This window comes from Dermacentor variabilis, chromosome 10 (genome assembly GCF_050947875.1).
Source record: "Dermacentor variabilis isolate Ectoservices chromosome 10, ASM5094787v1, whole genome shotgun sequence".
Classification (NCBI taxonomy): Eukaryota; Metazoa; Arthropoda; class Arachnida; order Ixodida; family Ixodidae; genus Dermacentor; species Dermacentor variabilis.
Window position 1 is genome coordinate 79,843,204 of NC_134577.1, and position 23,032 is coordinate 79,866,235.

At 49.0% G+C, this 23,032-nt stretch overlaps 1 protein-coding gene across 1 annotated transcript in view; it reads left to right on the forward strand.

The window, feature by feature from the left end:
* Positions 1-303: 303 nt before the first annotated feature.
* The window catches only part of LOC142560709 (midnolin-like), a 28,800-nt gene continuing 6,071 nt past the window's right edge, over positions 304-23,032 (forward strand). The window contains exons 1-4 of the mRNA XM_075672999.1: positions 304-650; positions 19,186-19,273; positions 20,413-20,469; positions 21,993-22,163. Of these exons, the coding sequence (XP_075529114.1) occupies positions 478-650; positions 19,186-19,273; positions 20,413-20,469; positions 21,993-22,163 (489 nt within the window). The 5' untranslated portion in view covers positions 304-477. The remainder of the gene's footprint in view (positions 651-19,185; positions 19,274-20,412; positions 20,470-21,992; positions 22,164-23,032) is intronic.

Below are 23,032 nucleotides of genomic sequence, written 5' to 3' on the forward strand. Positions count from 1 at the left end.
AACTGTGGCACAAAACGAGCGCACAAACTAGGTTGTGTATACTGCAAGCGTTATCTATTGGTGGCAAATAAATTTATATTTGTCATTAAAACATGCAATTTAAACAATAAATAGTTGTTAAATTTGAACACAGGTGCCGCCACAATTCGCAAATTTGCAGTTAGTGGCGCACTCTGCGTGCAAACTTTGGAAGCGAGCTTGCCTTTTAGTTGCGCGATTGTGGCTCCGAGAAACGCCTCCGCCGGACGCCTCTTCTCGAGAACAGTGGCGCCAGGGCGCGCAACGGTCGCCTTTCTGAGGCGCGCGCACCCACGCGGCAGAGGAAGCGCTCGGCGGAAGCGATGAGCAGATAAAAAATACACTCGAGCGTGGGCAGCATCGGGCCAACGCAGGCGCGGCCGAAGAGCAGGTGCCGCGCTGGAGCCCGCCGTCGCCGGCACTTCTTCGAGTAAGCGGGCGGTGAGCACGACGACGGCCATGATGTCGACCGAGAGCGGCGAGCCCCGCATCACGATCAGCGTACACACCACGACCGGGGGTCGCATGCAGCTCCAGCTGCAGCCACAGTGCACCGTCGCCGCGCTCAAGAAGACGCTCTCGGCACGACTGCGGCTCGCCAAGGACCGGATGGTGCTGCTGCACCGCAACAGGTCAGTCGCTGCTGATAACGCGGCGATCTCGGTTGTTTCGTGCTGGTCGCCCTCGTATTTCCCCCTTTTTATTGTTCGTCTACGCGCGTAACGTCGCGCTTGGGAGCTCGGGTTGATGTGACGCTAAGAGCCTGAAATGTGTAAGTGGAGTTGGGAACGTGTAGTACAGTACTCATCCCCCGGTCCACCGTGCCGTTTTCGACGAAGGGCAACGCGATTTGACGTGGTCTTCGTGACGGAGCCAGGCTGTATATTCGCTCGAAGGCACTGCTACGACGCACGTAACCGCGCCGCTTGCAACAAAGGGCGCCCCGTTGCTCGCGCCCACGCGTGAGCGAATAGCTAGCTCGGCGACACCGAATAGCACGGGAGCCCACGCACGCGCGTCCGCTGGCATGCGAGCTCTCCCCAGCGCTCGCCTTCGGTGCGTGCTACCGTTGTGGCGTTTGTTTGCGCTACTTCGGCGCCGATCTGATATCAAGGTGTATCAGTGGCCCTTGACGATCAGCGCTTCCTGTCTAACGTCACCGACTTCTGCTGTGCGTGTTGGAGTGGGAGTCCCGAAACGAATCTCGGGTGCGGTTTTATTTTTTTTTTTTGCCTTCTCGACCAATTCAGCAGCTTTGGTCCTCGACTAGGCAACGCTGCACGGAATGATTAGTGCCGTGCGCGAGCGACGTCGATCGGGAACCGAGCCGCCGAGGTATTTTGGTAGCGTAGGCTTCGCCTTTTGTAATGCATCCTACAGGCCCCCCGCACACGCGAATACGGTGTGGACGGGGTCATTTCTCAAGCACGTCGCAGGCGCACCGACGCGCCGACTCGTGCCCCGTGTTCGCCTGTTCGCAACTCCCCCGGGGCGGTTTCCAGTTCCGTGCTGCACCGCAGTGCTTCACCGAGTGGGCGTTCGTGAACTCCTTGAAAGCGCTGCAGCGTGAACACAGCGCGAACCTCTTTTCATCGAGCCAAAGTCGGTGCACAGAACGGAAGCGTGCGTATCGCCGCCGGGGGTTGGTTCGCTGGCTTCGTGCGAACGAACGCCCACGACGGCCTCGGCAGAGGTTTGCCTTCCCAGAAATCTCACGCGCCGCCGCTCTGTGGGTGGGTGGGTGGGTGGCCCGCGGCAGCCTCCCCTCGAACGTGTCCTCCTCCCCCGCTTACGCACGTGCATGCGTGCAGCGCAGCGTCACAAACCACGGCCGCCAAAAAAGTTGCTTTCGCCGGCCTGTGAGCTGTTGCGCGACGCCAGGCTCCACAGCGCTGCACGGTTTTAGCGGCGTGCACGGCTCCTTGCCTGCCGGCCGTGGCGGTTCGTGCTAGAGCGCGGGGACACCCACGCTTGCCGGAAAGAAAGAAAAAATGCTCGCGTTGGTCTGCCGAAGCCAAAGTGCGCATTCCCCCCCTGCGGCAACTTGGCCTTGTCGGTGCACACTTTTCGTTCCCTCCAGTTGCACTTTTTACGCAATACTCGCTCGAAGTGAACGCGCTTTGAACATGTCTCCTTGCGATCTTTGAATACGGGCCAGGTGAAGTAAATGTGCCGTGGCTTCTGCGCTTGCTATATGGATTTCGCAAAGCCGACATCGCTTGGCTTTCCGTGTCGCCTGCTAGCATTGTGTGTGTGTGTCTACTTGTCTGACTTTTTTTTTTCTTACGTTCGCGCCAGGAGCTTCGGACGTCATTGCTTTAAGCACTTCATTCGGCTTCTATTGTAGCCGGCAAACTCGGTGAACGCATCAAGCGATATTGTCGGAGGCTCTGCACGGCGGCTTCAAAATTGCGGCGCCTTCTAGACGTAGCGTCACTGCGCAATGTTCACCGGCAGAAAACATTCCATGGCCGTGTAAACGCGGATTGCCGATGTTAGGCTAAACCCCATGAGAGTGATTTTGTGCGCGACGAAACAGGCCGTGGCTTGAACAGATCGCTCGGTTCTGGAAGTCTAGAATTTGTCGCTCGTCGCCCGGGAGTGCTATGATCGACTAGCCAATAGTGCGAAGCCGGAACTGGATGTACGTCCCTGAAATACTACCAATTGTCGCACGGAACGAGCGAACGTTTGAATTTTTACACGTGCAAGAACAAGGACCTACTGCAAGACCGGCAGAAATATTTTACGCTGCGTTTTACGGTAAAATACATCAACTTAAATTGATAAAGCACGCGTCACGCTAGTTTCGACGCGTATTTGCTGACGTCATATCGGCAACACCAGGGAGACGTCGCTCGAAATCGTCGCTTGCATGGGGTACGATTTGTAGGCGACGAGCGAACGCGACAGCCATCTCCACCGCATCGCTTGTCGCGTACAATTGATCACTTGCAGGGTGTTTCTACTTAATAGACGTAGCCTTTAACCACAGTTGTTCGCCTAGCCTTGCTTGTGATGTTGACATCCTGCATACTTTCCGTTTAGCGCGAAGAAACAAGAAAGCATTCTTACGCGACAAGCTACATTTTGGTGTGCATTCAGGAAGCAAAAAGTCGAAACTTTTATTCGATCGTCGTCTACAGCACGGTGTCCTTTGCGACGCATACGGAATCAAAGGAAGTTGACAGTTAACTTTGAATAAATTGAGCAACATTACAGCGACCTAACGCCAAGGAACGTATTGTAGAATATAGTCCAGTATGTGCTCCTTTTCCGCGTGTTCTTGATTTCCTACATCTTTCATTGCCTGGGTGAAAGTGCCGAACCGCCCCATTTCTGTCGCGCTTATTCCAGTGGATTGCCACCGTTGGCGTACTTCTGACCCTGTGAAAAAAAAGAAAAAGAAAGCTAGCCAATCGGGCTCCTCGCAAGATGCGGGTCGCGCTCTCGCCGCTGTGTTGCGTCTCGCCATTTCTTTGTGTTTCTCGTTCATCGGATGCAGGGCGCCGCTGATCGGAACCGTGGGATGACGGGTCACGAGGCCACGGCGTCCTTCGCGGGGCTCAGACCCCGGGGCTGACGCACGCGCGTCGCTAGGCAGCGGCCGGGGAAACGGCGGCGCTGGTGTCGGTGTCGTCTGGCCGACTGCGTGGGCGGCCGCCGTCTGGTTTTTCGCCGGCGGTAGCAGACGACGAAATTGTCTTGCGCTGTCGCTCGTGGCAATGGTTCCACCTGTCGTGCCGTGGAAGTTTGCCGCTCAGAAAGTCAAGTGAATGCGTGGCTGCGATGCCTGTTAGGGCCGAGGTTTAGTCACGAATGATTTCACCCGTCGCGGTGGCTATGACATTCAGCCGCCGCAATCCTGTGGGGCCGGAAAACAAAGAAACATTAATGTACCGTCCTTTGGGTAAACGTTAAAGAACTCCAGGCGATCGAAATTAATTCGGGGTCCCCACTACGATCTGCCTCGTATACCACTATGGAACATTTGAGACGTTAAACAGCAAAATTTTTAATCACGTCTGTTTTGCAAGCTCGAACTATTACGTTTCACAGGAAACTCGTCCTTCCCTGTGGCATTCAAGCCTCATTTCAGTGCTGAAGGGCGCCGGCTCGATGTTGTTTAACGTCAATTTCTTTTTTACTCTTTTTTTTTCTCCCCCCCTCGTCCTTTTTTTTTGTGCGTTTATCGTTCATGCTGCCTTCCGTTTTGTTTTTTTTTTTACTTTCCCGTTTGTGGGAGTTGCTCTGTTTCCTGGTAACCTGGCTTGTGAAGCTTGTTTATTCCAGATCCGAATGTCAGAATGTTTTTGTTTCTTTAACCTTACTCGAATGTTCCTCGTTTACCCTAGTGCAAACAGGGCGTCTGGTGACGATAAGCTCGGGCAGCCGAAACGTAAAGAGAAAAGGCCCGCGAAAACAAGTTTGTTCAGCCCTGCAAGTCGGTAGTCGCTTGCTTATCGAGTGCTCTCCCTTATCTGTTCGTCGCCTCTTCTGAAGTACGAGAGGTCGCGCCGAGGCACTCCAATCCGACCGCACTCGCTGCCATGCGTCATACACCCTTCCTTTATTTATTTTTGTAGAACCTACCATTGCTAGTTTCCCGTTATTCCTTCTTTTTCTAGCAAGAAGCTATATAGCAGTAGTAGTAAGTGGTCGTTGTTTATATGTAGTTACTGCTGACCGCACTGTAACGCTATACCCTATCTCACTAGTTTGCAGCGCTGCCGAAGGTACGAGGCCTACACGGGTAATATCCTTGCGCAGTGGAATATAGTTCCGGACGTAACTGTCTGAGTATGAGTGGGATTAGGTTTTTTTTTTTTTTGCTTTGTACATTATGCGTTACGGTGACACGTGACTTGTTAGGAACCTTTGCGCATGCACTTCACATATATACCGCGAATAACTGTGGCGTTGAGCAGACGACTCGGCGCGGATGAACACATCTAGAGGGGCATTCCGCCGTCCTATTGGCTGAGGAGTCGCGCAGATTCCACAGTTAACTAATTAATTAAATTTGGGGTTTTACGTGCCAAAACCCCTTTCTGATTATGAGGCACGCCGTAGTGAGGGACTCCGGAAATTTCGACCACCTGGGGTTCTTTAACGTGCACCTAAATATAAGTACACGGGTGTTTTCGCATTTCGCCCCCATAGAAGATTCCACAGTGCTGCCAACAACTTGTGAGATGAATATTTGCTTCCGTCGACGCCTAAACGGTGGTCAACAGTCAGCATTGAGGGAACGGCGATAGGGGCTAAAAAGGACAGGGAGAGAGGATACAGTGTCAGGAATTAAGGAAACTATTTACACTTCTCTACAACGGAATTTTAAAAAAGAAGTCTGTGTCGTCGCAAAAAAAAAAAAGAAAAAAAAAGAGTTCGCTTGTACTAATACTAAAGCCCGGCCTCGTACACCGGCACTGTTTAGTGGGAAACTTGCAAATGCGCGCGAAATGCCTAGCAAGAATAAACCAGTCCGTCACCTTCGGTAATCGCGAAGCAAGAAATGGATCAGTTAAAAGGGCCAGTAAAGATATAACCATTAAGTTTAGCTGTATTAGTCAATTGCGCACAGTAGACAAACGGCTCGCGCTTACTGCGACCGAAGACTTCGTACCAACCAGGCAGACGAAGACGCCGCCTTCGAAGTACTCGTCTCAGCTCTGTGTGACGTCATTGATTTTGACCCCGTCCGCAGTCATTTGTTTTAAGCAAGTTTCGAAAACCTTTTCCTGCTCCAAAACGGGTGCAGATACGGTGCGCTGTGTGTCTGCTCTTGTCCGTCCCGCGGTGTAAGGGCGACAACGTACGCTTGAAATTTGTGACGTCACACTGACGTCCCGCCGCTGAGGCATCCGCTCCAAGCTCATACAGGGCCAAATTCGAACTTCGTTTCTCTGGTGGTAATAATTTTTTTCCACGCTTAGTTAATGACAGTAAGGTTACTTTGGCAGTCCGAACTGCTTTATACCGCACTCTCAAGCTCGCTTTCAATTACCATTGAAACCGAGTGCCATTTCTATGTGTGTGCCGGTTTGGCTTCCTTGTGCGAGCTTGCAAAAAGGAGCCAGTTGGCCCAGCGGGTTTCGGCTATATTTGATTTCAACGGTAATTCAAAGCGAGCGTGTGACTGCGGTATTAGTCTCGCTTTTTAGTGCCCCTTTAAGCATGCAGCATAGAGCACGGACTCCTAGGGATCTGAAGTGACCGGGCTTTGTGGAGCAAGAAATGCACCCGTCTCATCATTATCAAATATACCGGACGGAAAGGGGGAGCTGAAAGTCGATAGTCGGCCAAGTGGAAGTCATATGTCGCTATGAGAATATGTCACTATGAAAGAAACAGCCGAGTAGGACCCAGCCCCTCCCCCCTTTCTCCTCTACAAAAGAACGCTAGCAAGGCTTGTGGCTTTGAGTACGCAAATACGCTTGGGTGGCGCTGTTCCCAAAACTCCCCAGTAATCTTTTTGTAGGGAAGTTGGTGCATGGGCTCTGGGATCTGGCAGCGCGTCGTGGCCCGATCTCTGAGGCCATGCTCTGTGATTTGCGCGAGCCGTGCCCCCCAGCACTCCTTTTCTGTTTCCCCGCGCGCGTCCTTTTCCCGTTGCTTCTTCGCTTCCTCTCCCCACTTAGCGACCGTTAAACAGGTCGCGACCTCGGGAAGGAGGGAGTCCGCCGAAATAAAAAAAAAAAAAAAGGTCGCGCAACAGAGCGCGCAAGGCCGCCTGCAGTGCTTATCGTTTGCTTTCATGTCCCCCCCCCCCCTTTCCCGGCCAGCAGTCTTATTACGATATCCCGCATTTTGCGAAGGCCGCACGCTCGACGCGAGAGGAGGCACGGAGGAAGCGTCGTCGTTGCACTCTGGCCTTTCGGAGAATAGCGCGTCTCGCCGTGTATAATAGGGGAAACGAAACAAAAAAATAAGCGTATACTAAAAGCCCCAGTAGGGCCTCGTGGTTCGCCTCTCTTTTTCTTTTTTTTTATTTCATGGAGGCCTCGCGTCCGCTTGTGCTGCGAGCGCGCGCTTATTTGGTCCGCTGACCTTTCTGCCCGCTCGGCGCGTTCAGTGTTCGGCGCACGCGAGAGGGCGGGGCATTGCGAGGCGACCCTTTTCCCCCTCGCACTCCTTCGCAGGCGCATCGGTGGCTTCCGAAGACCCAAGCGTCGCGTCGCGCTCCCGTTTTTTTTCTCGTCGCGTTCTGTTTCGAGAGGCGGGCGTATCGGGCGACGCCGGTCGGATTCAGTAGCCGTTATGTGGAAATTTCTTTCGAGCGACGTTGAGCAACGCTGACGACGCTTCTAAGCCTTCTCTTACTCGGCACTTGTGGGCTCGGGAATGGGAGCTGCCGTTGTTCACTCGTTTTGCGATCCCGCTTTAGGCAGGAAAGGAAATGCTTTAGCTCGGTCCCAACTCCGACGCGGCCTATTCAAATACATGCAAAACGCAAAAAACGTTTTTCTGAGATGACCCCTGGGCCGAATTTAATGAAATTTGTTGCATTTGAAAGATAGTTAAGTTCTAGTGACTGTTGGAAGCGGAATTTCGATTCAGGTCCTGAATTTTGTTAAAAAGATTTTGAAAAATTCTAAAGCTTGAAAAAAAAACATACAGAAGCACGAAATTTACAAATTCATAGCTCTGCATCAAGGACAGATATCGCTGTTCTGTAATCGGCCTCCATTAGATCATTGAAAGCGGACAAATTCGACGTGTTATTTTATATGTTACGTGAATTTGTTACGTTGTTTACAAGGGTTCTGTAAAAGCTGTATTTCCATATTACTAAATTTTTTTTGAGATTCATGTGTAACCTATCAATTTTGTTCACTTTAGAGGTACTGCAATTGACAGAATTGTATTATCATCTTTCGTTGCTGAGTTACAGCTGTAAACTTGATGGTATCGTTTTTTGAAAGTTTGCGATTTTGTGAGAATTTCTGATAATTGATTACCTAAATCAAAAATTCGGAACGAACAGTCACTAGATTTGAAGTTTTTTTTTTTAATGCAACAAACCTCATCAAATTTGATGGAGTGGTTGCCGAGGAAAACGAATTCTCATTTTACACGTATTTATATAGGAGCACCCGAGCTAAAAAAAAAAAAAAAGTGAATTGTTGTTGTGCTGCTGAGCACGAGGTCGCGGGATCGAATCCCGGCCACGGCGGCCGCATTTCGATGGGGGCGAAATGCGAAAACACCCGTGTGCTTAGATTTAGGTGCACGTTAAAGAAACCCAGGTGGTCAAAATTTCCGGAGACCTTCACTACGGCGTGCCTCATAATCAGAAAGTGGTTTTGGCACGTAAAACCCCAAATATTATTATTATTAAAGAGTGAATTGTCGCCTATAATAGAACGATCTTTTACTTTTCAAACTCAGTATCCTAACCATTGTATACGTCACGGGGCTGCTTTATTTTCTTCTTCTTGCATGTGTTTGTCGCGGCAAGTAATTGCCGTACGCAAAAACAAGATCTTTCTTCTTCTTTAACGGCACGAATAAACGAGGCAATGCTGGCAGTGAAATATGGTTCCGCGTTTAGTCCTTTTTTTACGTGACTAACAGGAAAAATATATCGCACATAGCATACCGCCGCAAAGGTAAAAGAAAGTTGACACGTTATGAAATTGCATAGCGACATGTTTTTCAAAGCACGACATGTCGCCATAGAGATTCAGCTTAAAATGTCACCCGATACAGGTGCTGCACAGACGCAAAAGAGGTTACGAAATTGTATATACATGCGATGTCATTTCCTGCTGGCAAAAAAAAAAAAGAAAAAAAGCTTGCGTCACCCGACAAGCGTTCACACTGGCGCGCGCACGCACGTACACCCAGCCACAAAAGTTTACGGACCACGAGTTCTCAGAAAACGTTCAATTTCCGGGAAGCTTGTAGTAGTAGCCAGTAAAACTGTATACGACAATGTTGTTAACATATTCTAGTCGAGGCCCGAAATGCAAGTATTAGTCTGCGTTGTGCGGTTGCGGAGATAATCAGCATTTTCTCAGATTTCATGGTCCGTAATATTTTGTGGCCGGGTGTACGTACCCCACACAAGGTGCTTCGTCATCTATCGAGGCTGATCGTACTTCCACGCAACTCTCTAAGGTCGGATACCTTTTACTTTGAAGGCTGGCAAGGATTTAGCGCAATAACTTCATGAAAGCTGGGCCAGTGGGCGATTGTATATTCATCGTAAATCTGTATCGCGCGCATAGAACGTTGGACACGGGTACGTGTAGTTCACAAGCCAAGCGCTTTACCACGAAGGATTCTCGTACCTCACGAAGAAGTCCTCTCTCAAATCACTCACTTGCACGACGACGTATAATACATACGTGTTCCAGGCGGACAGCGATTTGGGCGAAATCCATCTCTAAAGAAACTTTTTGGGTGTCACGGTCCCAGTTCGCCGCGGTATAAGCGTGAGAGTCACTCGTTATTAACAAATACCGTGAATTCGCGCCGAAAACGTGCGTCTCCGAGTTGGTGTGCGCGCTCGCTCGGTAGCGCGAGATGTGTACGACCGAAAGGCTTGGTTCACACCGCGGTTCACACATGTCGCGCTGTCGCTCGGGGCGAGCGGAATGTTTCGGGTCGTTCGCGCTTCGCGTCGCGCGATGGATGTGTGTGCACGCGCGACGTCTGCGAGTTTTTTGTTTTTCGCGTTTAAATTCGCGGTATAAGCGGCCGGCGGTCGTTCTTCCGTCGTGCTTTCGTCGGCGAGCTGAGTGTGTGCTGGGTAAAGAAATAAAAGTGCGTTATGAGTTAGCGTGCACTAATTATGGTGTAATTACGCTGCAATTGTGCATTCAGCTGTGCTGTAATACCGTTGATAAAGCCCCGCACACGTCGCTCACAAATTAAGGTAACGCGTGAGGGTTGCCAAAAAAAAAAAAAAAAAGAACGTAATGGTATGTAAAGCAGTTACCTTGTTATTCCGTGATCAGAAATTTTAGGCAGTGGGTTTTCGTTGCAGGAGCCCAGAAATAGTTATATAAAGTCGATTCTTTACATGCAACGAAGATTTACCCATAATACTGATACAGCGAGAGAACTTTCTTGGAACCTCTAGTACTTTAGGGAAGCTAGTACAATTAATTCGTTTCTAAGTTAAAAAAGAAATGTAACGCGTTAACGCCAACTCTATTTATTTGCCCGCACGATCGTTCAACCACCTCCACTTTGCTCCACCGGAATACGCAGCACCTTGGAGCAAAGTTACGTGCGTTCGACGCATTTGCTGACAGTCGGTCACAATTAGAAGAGCCGAAGGCGGTTATCTTTGAGGCGCGGGGTCAGATGCTGCTGACGTCACGGCGCGGTCGCGTCGCCCGCAAGTTGCGTCACATGGTGCACCGGCGCGGCCGGTGGGTTACGTCGCGCCGCCGTCTTGTTTACGGCATTCAAGCATTGCACGACCCGAGACGAGCGGCCAGGGGAGAGGGCGAGGCCGGGACGGAAAGGGCGCGCGCGATTTTTTTGGTGAAAGGTCGGCGCGATGACGTTTATTTCGTGACGCTGGAATGGCGTCCTTCCTGATGGAGTGACCGGTATTCGGGGGGGGGGGGGGGGGGGAGGGGGTGCGAGAGAGAGAGAGAGGCGTTTGGTTACAGCAGCAGGCGAGCTTGCTTGCTTGCTCGCTTCTCGACGGGTCGCTCTTCCTTTCTATCGCGGCCGCTCTTCGGCATTTCAAACTCGCCCTCGGGCCATTATGCGGTGTGGGAGTCGCTGTATGTTGCGCACGGGGACAGCTAGAGCGAGTGCATACCTTTCGTAAGCGCTCGGCCCGACTGGCGCGAAGTTGTATTTTACCTCCACCCGCCCCCACCCTTATGGAAGGCTTATGGAACTACCGCAACCTAGGGCTTAGAAGAGTGCTGACGTGTTTGATTGTTTATCGGCGCAGCGGACAAAAGGGACCGAACGCGCAGCAACGTTTCTTCTCTCTTCTGTTACCCTATTCTGCGCCGATGTGCAACCGAAGTGCAGCTCCAACTCGCCCTAAGTGCCAGCTTGTTTAAACCGCAGCACCGCAGTCGCTCAATATATATATATATATATATATATATATATATATATATATATATATATATATATATATATATATATATATATTCTGACAAATCAATTTTTTATGAGAAAGCTTGGCGGGCCGCACAAACATATCCTAGACGTGGCGCAGCGCCGTTTTAGCGAGCCGACGTCCCTGAACTCGGCACAGTGCAGTCGACAGTGACATTTTTTTTTCTATTTTCTTTTCGCCCCGTCTTCTGTGAGACCTACGTTCATTTTTGTTATCACGACTATAGGCTGCAGCGCTTGGGCAGGCACGTTAATGCGCAGAGTTGAAGCCACGCCAACACCACGTCTCGACATCACTTAGCCGCGCCGACCATGCAGGGAAGCTAAACTTGCACTGCGCCAAGCAAGCCGTGTAACCTTTACTAGATGTGCTGCAGTGTTGCAAGAAGTGCGAAGCACTTGTAGGGAACTCTGTGGTGCAGAAGGATCGCGCGAGAAAGGTTAAAAAAAAAAAACGCACGCTTGGTGGCATCCGTCGCCATCCCGTTTCAAAGGTGACGCTCTATTTCTATCCATCGCTCGACGTGGCACTTATTGCTGAGCGCCGTGTCCATGTATTAGCGTGCAGGCGCTTCTTTCAAGCGGAGCTTCGCTGTAGGCGAACAGCTCCCGGGCTTTGCTGATCGTTGCCGCGGCCGCTGTCTTGCTACCTAAAGTGCTGCAGAGAGAGAGATAGAGAGCAGGGACAGAAAAGGCAGGGAGGTCGACCAGAGCACCACCCGGTTTGCTACCCTACACTGGGGGTGGGGGAAAGGGAAATAGAAAGAGGGGATGAGTGCTGCATAGTTCCTTTATTACAGTGTGAGATGGAAAGCTGGGCGAGTTGCATTCTTTGAATTAGCGGGGAAGGTGTCGACAAGACAAAAAAAAAAAAACGGACAGAGGACGAGCGCTTCACTTATATTAAAGCGGAAATTTCATCGCCTTCTTTTTTTTTAAAAACCCACAGTGTACGGCGCGTCTTATCGTTCGGTTTCTTGCGAGTATAAAGGTGTGTCCGGTCGGTCCTGGCTGTAGTGCAGTAGTGGTGGACTGGGGAGCTGATGCCGGAGATGCATGCGCGATGGAGAAAAACGGGTCGATCCCGCAGACAGCGCGCATATAATCCTCGGTCGAGTGGTCGTCGCGTGTGTCACGTGGTATGGTTTCGGTGTCTCGCCGATTTGCCAGGCGGGCACGTGGTCACTGTGCTGGAAACCGATTTTGCAGAAGACGAACATTCAATAGCACGCATATTCGGTCAACCGTTTCGCGAGAGCTCCTCTTCATAAGAGTCCGAAATGCATCTGCATCAGCTTTTTTTTATTCAGTTAACAATTTTTTTTAAAAATTTCCTGTGGCATATAGCGCAGATCTACTCATTTGAGCCGGATTTACTCGAATAGGCAAATATATTACTTACGCAGAAAAATCAAAAGGCATAAACCAGTCATTGAAATTTTACTAATCAACCGTTTTGACTGGTTGCTTTGAGACGCACAGTAATTGTAATTTGCGAATCGAAGCCGTCGACTTGTCAAAGCACATCCGCTCGGATCGAATTTTGAAACTATAGCACCAGTTTTGATATAAGCACTGTCGAACTTGCGGTACAAGAATGCACTGTTGCTCCACTTGTACCCTGTGAACAAAAAAAAAAGTTTTTGTATGGTGTCGCACGTTTTGAGAACGCATATCTGAAACTGGTGTGACCCTCAGAATTTGAGTGGATATGCCTTTCGAAATCACCGGCTATAAATTTGTCGTGAATTAGGAAGATAGTGACAATTCGTGATTGTGCATTCTGATTTAGCATGCCAGTAACATTACTGGCATTCCGCCTGTTGAGTAATCCAGCTACATGCTACGGGCGATAAAAAAAAAAATCTAACTTACCGAGACCCGAAGAAAGCAGAGAACTATAATCGCTTTTCAAGTCGTTTCCTATTGCTGACTCGTACCTAATGAACATGAAACACACCGATCGATTTTTTTTTTTTGTCCAAGTGTCACTTACGTGACAGAAGCGGCATCTCCAGGTACGTGGACAAGGTAACCGTCACCTGTTCGATTTGGAGAAAAAGAAACCGCTTTTCTTCGCATAAATACAAAAAGTTGAAAATGCAGCATCGTTAACGCTGCATCCTGCTTTTTTGTTTCGTTTCACAGTATTCTGTGTGGTCGGTTTTCGCCGTGCGTTATCACGACACGACGGCCTGCATCAACTTTAGTGCCAGTTTTCTCGAAAGCTGGCGGCACAATTATGTACAGTGTATGATCACTTTCATAAATTTCTGCGTGCATCGACATCGCATATTCGCGGTTTCAATATGTTACGTACTCGCGTCCTAGTGAATTTTTTAGGATTGAAGGATTGAATGGTGCCCACATGTAGTGTATGAAGGGTCTCAGGAGGTTGCGAGTTCAGTGACGAAGAAGCATGACGGGGGCCAGTGTTCTCCGATATGAGGCGCAAGACATCGAGGGCCCAATTCGCAAAGCTTTTCTTTCTTAAATGATCTTTGCCATCGACCAAACCGCCTTAGCTAATGTCCAGCATCAGGATTGACTGGAATTGTTAACTCGTTATACGAATCGTTCAAGCGTGAGAGGTTAAAGTTCGTCATTCGTTTGCTGCGCGGACACGGCTGCCGCCTTTGAATCCCGCCGGCGGTGCGATTGTTTGCGCGCTCTCTGTTCGGCACGTTTTTCGGGCCGCTCTATCTCTGCGCTGCTGTGTAGGCCGGGCAGCGTGTGGGCGGGCGGCGGTGTTTCGTGTGTCTGCTGGATGACGTCAATGCTCACCCCCGTGGCCGCCCACTCGTAGCCGGCATCGATTCCTTCCTCCTCCCCCCCTCCTCGTGCTCTCTCTCTCTCTCTCTCTGTCGACGGTGCAAGGTCCCGTCTCTCGGCCAGAGGCGCCAGAGGGGGCGGCGGAGGCGAATCGAGAGCCCCTACTTACCCACGAGTGTGCGGTGCGTCGAGGGTGGGCGGCCATGTTGGAGACGCTCTTCTCACTCCCGCGGAACTTCGGCCGGAATTTCAACAGGGAAGAGAGAAAAAACAATGCTCGCTGGCGACTTTGTGTGGGCAGTGGATGGAAAAGCTGCTGGGGCGGAGCTTCTGAATTATTCGGGCAGCGTTCGACAGCGCTTTGTTTCTTGGAGCATTTGGCCAAACCGCGGAAGAGAACGGCCGGAAAATGAGCCAAATTTAGCACTCTGTGTGATATTTTGCCTTATTTTGCGTCTGTATGTCGCATGTTTTTGCTTTCTCTTCCCACATTTGAAGTAAAGTGGATGAGAATGCGGTACTTTCTTTTTTTCGGGGCCACTTACTTGCGCTGTTTCCCTCCGTAGCTTTACCATGGCTTTACCTTTCACTGGCTAGCGAACCGCGTCTGACCTTGCCCGCTCTTTCTATCCGGGACCTGTATCTGCGCGTTGACTCTTGGGAAGTAGGTCCTCCGTGGTTTCCGGATCTTTCGAGGCATTGTTTGGTTCGCGGTAACTCTTAGTGACGAGCCCTCGCCATTATCGACCCTCGCCACCCGCTCAACGAATATCCCGTAGTCCCCAGAAATTACCGCAGGCGTATCACGTGCTGAAGGGCACATTTCCCATGAGCCCTTTATATATTTATGACCAGACTTCACAGAATAGTCACGTGTGACGTGACACTACCTAGTAGTCTTGTTTTATTCTTTTTCCATGCTGCAGGAGGTAGTGTGAGGACAGGCAGCTAGCATCGCCGAGACAACCTCCTCTGACGCGATCCTTGCTTTTCTTTCTTTTCTTTTTATTTATTTATTTTTATTATTTTTTGTGTTCACCTGCGCGTCGATCCGTGAGAAATAGGCCCTGCAAACTGTTGTCGGACCTGTCGGGGCATTATTTGGCTGGTGGTGACTTTTAGTGACGCCATTCCGCTCGATCTCTCCGCCAAAATTACCGTGCGATCCGGCTGCAGGAAATTACTGCTTGCCTATTACGCGGTGTGGGCGTATTTCCCATGAGCCTTGGTGTTGTTTTTTTGACTAGGCTTCAAAATTGACAGCGATGCTATTTGTTTCATTTAACGATAGCGTTGATGAAGCGAACTCCTGTACTGCGAAACGATTTCGTGACCCGGGAAACATGCCTGCCACTGTAACATTTCCTAACGGCATGGAAGATGGATTGTTATCGAACAACAATACTGAAACTAATAACAATAACCGTACCTTGAATAAGAATTCAGCCATGATGCGAGCCATGACAACCGCATATATGTGGGCCCTGAATGCTGTTTTGAAATGTTACGCTTGATTGTCTGCTATATGCCATGTTTGACTTCGGTCATTGACAAAGGGCCGGATGAATGGACACAGAAATCTTTGCACAATTATACTCTTGCTGGTTTCTGTGAGGTCGTGCGAAATTGCAGTGCGGTAACTAACGGCATTGCAACCAAGTGCTTTTACGTTGAAAGAACTTTAAGACAAATTATGTGGCATGTATAACAGAGATGTACGCATTGATCTGGATTACTTGGAGGTAGGCACTAGTTACTCAAGAAATCTAGATATATTTAATTGAATAATCAATGTTTTATTCATCAACATTTTAACTAATTACTTTATAGCGCAAATATTGCAATCTACGAATTGAGGCCAGTGATTTCACTAGGCGCATCCAAATTGGAACGAATTTTGAAACTTTTGAAAATTAGCAAGGCAGACACGTCACAGTTTTATTTATTTATTAACCCTCGGGGCCTTTGGGGCGTCACTTCGTTTCCTTTGGAACCTACCGCACGAGACAGATTATCCGCTCCAGCCAATATATAGCGAAATGAAAACACGTGTAGAGCTGCTCTCAAATTTAGCATTAGGGAGTATCGTAATCGTCGGTGATATACTTTTTTCTTTTGCAGACGAGATCGTAACCGCGTGGAAAGGGAACCAGATAGAGGTGTTGCAATTACTCGAAACTTCCAAAATTTTAAATACAAATATTTTTCGAATTCTTTATGAATATTTCATAACGTCAACCGTGAGCAAATAAATTAGAAAGTGGAGCAATAGTACGATGTTTCATCCGCGAAGGCTTATATAGTATAGGCGCAAAACATGAGAACCTTATTTGTAGTGGAGCAGGCTACGTCGCTTAGAGGGCCAGGTACGTGCAGGTACAGTGCATGCAAAGAAACTGCTTAGGTCTTCCTAACGTTCAATTTGTGCTTTTATTACACACTTCATAGCGTACCAGTCAATACCAGAAACTTGCTGGCACTTTGCATACTGTAGGATATGTGGACATCGTTTCGTATTAATTGCAAAAGTGGCTGTTTATTATTCGGAAGCTATTCGAAAATCGTTCCTTATTCGATTCTCTTTATGGCACTATTCGATTCGGCCTCGCAGTTTACTACTAGCACGCCCCTATAGAACCATACGAAAGGATCCCCCATTGCCTCCCTCTAGTCGCGTGACCCCGAGTGAAAGGAAGCGTCGTGGAAGGATTTGCCATATGCCTCGAAATCTTGCCTTCTCTGGGACATGCGGTCGGCTCCCGTCGCTGATTGGCTCTCGCGAGCACCAGCGTTCGCCGCAGTGCAGAGATTTGGTGCGACAGAGGGTAATGCAGACTCGCCTGTACGGTTGTTTTCGCCGCACAATTTGTATAACCGATGGACCGATGTATAACGATGGACCGCTACCTGCAGCCACTGCGTGCTTCGCGACTGCGCGCACACACATACAGTCGAGCACCTCTATAACGAAATTACCCGTATAACGAAATAATAATTCTGCGCCTATTCTGTTTTGAGCTATGCGGTGCATGACCTTTACAACGAAGTGACTTGCATAACGAATGCCTTCCGAGGACCCAAGCACGTCATATGTAACAAACGAATAAAATAACATGTGAACAAAGCGTTTCATCTGACATGCAGGCAGCACACTGCTAACGGAGCAGCAATCTGCAACGGGAAATGGAGTACATGAAAGCATCTTTTTTTTTCTTTTCCACTTGCTGTTCAGCATGCGCGCGCGGGAGCTGGTTGATGGTTTGGTTCTTTAATTGCGCGGGCGCTCGAACGGATTCTCGAGAGCCCTTTTGGAATGACGTCAGCCGACGCACTCGTGGACGCTGCTTGAACTTGTCGGGTCGACACTGCGCCGACCTGACCTTAGCGCGTGCCGAAAAGTTCGGCGACAAAGGCCGAACTTTTCTTCCTTTCTTCTTTTCGCTTTCTTTCTTTTTTTTTTCCTGGTGACGGGAAAGAGTGCCAACGGGCGACACGCGAAGGAGAAAAGAAATCGCGCGGGAGGAAAAGTGGGTGGCCGCGCCAAAAGTGGACAGAAAGAAAAAGCGCGCGCTTTTTTTGCGCCTCGTGCGAGCCAGTGGCGCTCAGTCCCTGACCCGTCTACCCTCTGCTGCTAGCCGTGGCGCGCTTCGACCATTGACGTCAGCGTTGACGTCACGCCGGGGTGGATCGATGGCTCAAGGTCCGTGCCCGGGTTCCCCCAGCCGCCGATCGCGTCCCCCCCCCCCCCCTTCTCGTCCGACGAGCGTTCGTTCTCCTGTACGGCACTGCTGCTTTCCCCTCCCTCTCCCCTACCTTCTCCCATTTACTTCACCTGGACGCGGACACGATGTGGGTGTTTGCAAACTTTTTTTCCTTGCACGCGTTTATCGAGAGATGTCGGAGGGCTCTTCTCGTTGACGTTTGGGGGGCGGGGGAGGAGTGGGAGGGAGTGGTTGCGCTGCTTAACCGGGGCTCACTTCTGACTCGATCCAGAGAACAGCCTTGGAGGGGTACGAGGAATGAACTCGGGTCGGCGGAAATAAGCGCGTCCGGTCAAAGGCAAACATCCAGTAGTGACGCCTACGGGCTGCCGCCCCAACGACGAAGAGGCCGCGGGCGGGCTTCTGCAAAGGGCGCGTGTGGGAGGACGGGTGGAAGGATCGGCGATGTCCGACCCACGAACGCCTCTAGCCCCTGCCGACGCTTTTCCCAGATTTGTTGGGTGGCAGCCATTTCTATGTCTGCATGTTCGAGGTAGCAAACCTGTTGTGTGCAGGAAACAATGGCCTGGTCAGAACAAAAACAAACAAAAAAGAGAGAGAGAGGCGTTAAATTTAGCAGGCCAGTTTATTTTCTCTTGTCTTTCTGTATGGCCTTGTTTGTCATTTGGCAGGAGCATCCACTATGTAGCCCTCCTGCAGCTCTTAATTGTAGCTTGTCAAACACCAAAAGGCAAGCATGAGCACGGAAAACAGTGTGAGCACCTGCGTCATCTGCTAGTGCAGCATTCCAGGTTGGGAGATTCCATCCCCGGTGGGGCTGTCCACAATGGTGTCGGTGGAGTGGCAATGTACAACAGCCACCCCGGTGCCAACTGAGAAGTTGCTGGAATCATAATGCGATACGCCTAAATTGCACCCACTGTTGTGTGGAGCAGTGGCATTGTACTGTTGAGCGTGATTCCCAGGTGTGGGTACCACATTCCAGTGGGGGTGCAGTGCAAGGACACTTGCGTACTTAGATTTAGGTGCACGTTAAAAAACCCAAGCGATCAAACCCGAGGTTGTCGTGAGCCCACTGTGTTGGCCGAGGGGCTGTGGCATTGGGCTACCCAAGAGCCAGGTCACCGGTTTGACCCTTTGTCACGGAATGCAAAAATGCTCGTGTGCCGAGCATCAGGTGTTCGTAGAAGAACCCCGGGTGGCCAAGTCGGATCTGGATCTCCTATGTTGCCCTGTGACGTTCAGTGCAATAAATAATAAGAGTTGGGAAAATAAATACAGTAGTATTTAATGGCCTGAAACAGTACAGGGTGCGGTTTAGTCAAGGCAGCTTGAGCTCGGATGTGTGCCCAAAGGGCGGCCACAAGAGTGCTCTTGCATCTCGCCTCTGTGACTGTAACTAGCAGATGATGGATTCGTTTTTTAGTAATTGCTGCGCTGGGACAATTTAACCATGCAAGAATCACTTACATTCCCCAAAATGGGGAATATTTCTTCCGTTGAACATCATTGCTCTATCATGGTTAACTTTGGTTGGTTGACCATGCTGTTTTTTGTCTTGTCTACAACGCAGGCAACTAAAAGAGGGAACACTGGATTCCAACAATGTGCGCGACGGAGAGCGCCTTACACTGCTGCCTAGTGTGGAAACTGGTCTACAGGTGAGACATTCACAATGGGCCGTTCATATATTATACGGAGTGTTCCTTCATTGATGGCACACCTTTGAATAGTCGTTTGTACGGTGTTTTACTCTTTCTTTCTAGTGATAATTGTTCTGCAGTCTAACTGTTAATCAAATTATTGCTTGGCACCTGCTGTAGATGAAATTTGTCAAGTGTTTTAGTACAAGTTGGAAAGTAGATGGCTTGGTGTTTGCTTGCTGTGTCAGTATATTGTCACGTAGCAGGTTTGCTTCGTCTTGCTCAATATTACACATCAGGAAGGTTTTTAAGTGGCTGGATGGGGTGCTTTCCCATTATGGTGTGCATGAAATAGTTGATGGTCGCATATCTGTAGAGTTCTCATGGGGAGTCCATATTGCGTAAATTTGACAAAACCCACTGAAGAGATGTAAATTCTTAATTCATTCTACTGCTCTATGCTTTTCACGGTTCTAAAGATGCAAGATATGTTGTGAAAGTGATTTTTCAATGGACCAAATTAACTGGCACCTAAAGCGGATAACGCTGGGCTGTGGTGAGGGTTCCTAAACAGGTTTGTTGAATGATGTTCATCGGGAGACTTTCACAGATACAGTATTTTCATGTTGGAGCTTATTGCAGTAAATGTAAAAAAAAAATTGCCCAGCAAAGTAGCTTTGACAGCTGTCAACACTGTGCAGCTTTGGTTCATTCATGCACAGACAACTTCCTGTGGCAAATAAAGGGAAAAGCTATGAAGGCAAAGCGCATGCATGACTGCATTTTTGAATATAGTACTGAAGTTTCATTCGGATTTGTTTAACCTGGAGAACAGAAAACATAAGCATTTTTATTTACTAAAGCACTTTAATGTAAGACAAAGTACACCGGCCAGTGTTAAATTTGAAATTTTTTTTTTTACTTTTTCACCTCTTCGCAAGTGCGAAACCATTGTGAATAGCAGACTATGCTGATTTGGTGTCTGCTCTCAAGAATCGAAACAGATACCAACTTGTTTGACTAGTTAACATAGTAACACATGTGCAGGAGCTCTGCCCCCATGTAATAAGAAGTATTACAGTTTTTCATTGTTTTTTTTTTAGTAACTATGTACCACTATTTTCTAAATTCCTCTTGATGTGTTCTTAACCCAACAGGCCATCAAGCCTGAACAGAGTGTCATGCAAGCCCTGGAATCATTGACCGACGCACAGGTGGGTTGCATGGAGTTAAACAGACTGCACAACTGCAGTTACTTTGCTGTTTGACAACGAAAGCTTTCGAAAGTGTCACACTGCACCATTGCTTATTACCGGCATTGATAACGCTAGCACCTTAACAACACGTTTGCCTTTCTAGAGTCATAGCGACTTTTTTAGTGGCACAAATAGCCAGTAAATTACCCTGGTAAAGTTCCTTAAGAAAGTTTGACCAAGTTTGAGTGAGGACCTGGCCCTCATTTTATACAAGCACCTCCATTTGTTGCTACTTTTAAAGACATGCTGGCGAGCTTATCAATGAGTGCCATCAGCAAAAGGAGCAGTTCACCATTTTTCTTAAATCTATGTTTACTCATGTCATTTAGCTATTCGCACCTGAAAAAGAAGTTTATTTTATAGTCTTATTAACATAGTCGATAGGGGATTAAGAATCCTGCTGAAAATTTTTATTGAGCTGCTACCCCGAACTTCGTTCATCCGACGAGCGTAAAGCGTGTGGAGCCAGAGCGATGCTGCAGCACATGCTGTGGGTATGCACCGATAGCGAGCAGTAGGAGTCCCCGACGAATGGGGTAGACACGGCAGTCTCGAACCGTGGTGCGCGTTGGGAGGCGGCCCTTCTTGGCCACGACCTCGCCGATGAACTGTGGGCCGTATGGCACGCCAAGGAAGCCGCCCGTGTCCAAGGACTCGAGGCCGTCACGCAGGCTTGGGTGCTTGTGTCCCCACCCCGCCCAAATCGCCGGACATTTCGAATAAAGTTTTCACTCGCTCACTCGAAAGTACTGGGGATTGCTTCAGTCCACTTTCCGGTTTAAAAGAATGTACCTGATTTGTAGAAGCATTTGTACAGTTTGTCTTGGCACTGGTTACTGGTCCCCTTTTAGTGTGGAACACAGGTAGCACCCTCTCCGAAGTTCGCGTGCCGTTTCGCACCTCCACTGTGATTTCCTTGTCCACCTTGCCACCGTTATTGTAACCATAAACAATTAACATTTTCACAATGGAGTAGTCCACATTGCATTTGCAGGAACATTGTAAATGTACCTTTAAGTTATGCAATTATTTAATTTTGCATTTATGTGTTCTGTAGGTACTTGATATTTAATTACACAAATGGTACCTGCTCCCCTCTTTAATCCCTCTGAGGCTTCCTGAAGTTAAATGAAGTAAATAAACAAGTGAAAGTAAATATGGAGCTTGCAGAACAATATACACTCGGATCCCACTATAAGGAAGTCTCATCGAAAGCCGAAAGATACCTTCGTTATAACTAATGTTCGTTTGGAGCATATATTTGTTACACGCCCAATATTGGCAAGAAACATTGAAAATTTACTTTTTTATAACACATGGTTAATTTCATTTGTCTGTTAGATTCAGGATCGGCTGTACTCAAAATGAGCAGTGCTTTCCGAAGTAGGTGGACTGCACACAAGGACACTTGTGATATTGGAGCATTGGCACGGTGGTGCCGCGTTTCGGTTGTTAATGCTTTCCCTGCTTGCACGGTGCAGGTGGAGAACTTCCTGTGTGGACGTGCCCCGCTGCATCTGACAATGCGCCTGGGCGACCACGTCATGTTTGTCCAGCTGCAGCTGTGCCCACCAGTTGAGACGCCACCGGCCACACCCACCTCGCCCAACTGCCCCGCTCCTCCTGCCGCCACAGGGCCCCCTCCGGAGGCGGTGGGTGCCCCATTTCGTTGGAACTCGGGAAGGGCGGCCAGCAAACGGCAGACAGGTCGAATTGCTGCGCCTGAGTTACTCTTTCGTCGTTGCATTCACACCGCATACAGTAAATTTGGAAATTGAAGAGCGCCAGCAGAAAATTTTTCTCTCGTTTCTATTTCTCTATCGGCCCAGTAATTACCCTGTTGAGCACTCAGTTTCTCGAGAGCACAACAAATAATTCCTTACATTAGCTTTAAATATGCCCAGTTCATAAAGCATGCCAGGTGTCGCACAGTGTCGGACGTGAAAAGGACCGTTCATGTCGCGGAAACCTGACTTGTGGCAGTCTTGTCATGCTAGAGACCACTGCTGTGTGCTGACATGCTTGGCCATGCTGCCAAAAGCAGATTCTATGCAGCACTCGACAAGACATGATGCGAGAGCCAGTCCACCGATAAGTGCATACCTGGAAGTGTGAATGCAATACCTTTTTGACACTGTCATTGTATGCCCTCAACTGCCACACTTGATGGACTGGCATGCTCTTGATTCGTTTATTTAGCGACGTGTGACTGCCACCTTCGCTTTTGGCGACTTGAATAGCCTCCCCTTTCAGGTCCGAAGCAGTCTTGCACTTGGCGCGTGTTTTGCTCATGGAAGAGGTGCATTAATTATTTGTGCTACTCTCGAGAAACTGAGGCTGTTTGCCGTAATTATGCAGTTAGGGGCTACCTAACTTTTTTTTTTTAATGGACACAAAGTTGTCGCATCAATACTTCGAAAGTCTCAAAGCAACACATGGGCAACGAAAGACAATGCAGTGGGGAGAAAACACGGCACTCGTGTGTGTGCACCTTTGTTAGTCCTTGTCAAGAAGACAAAAC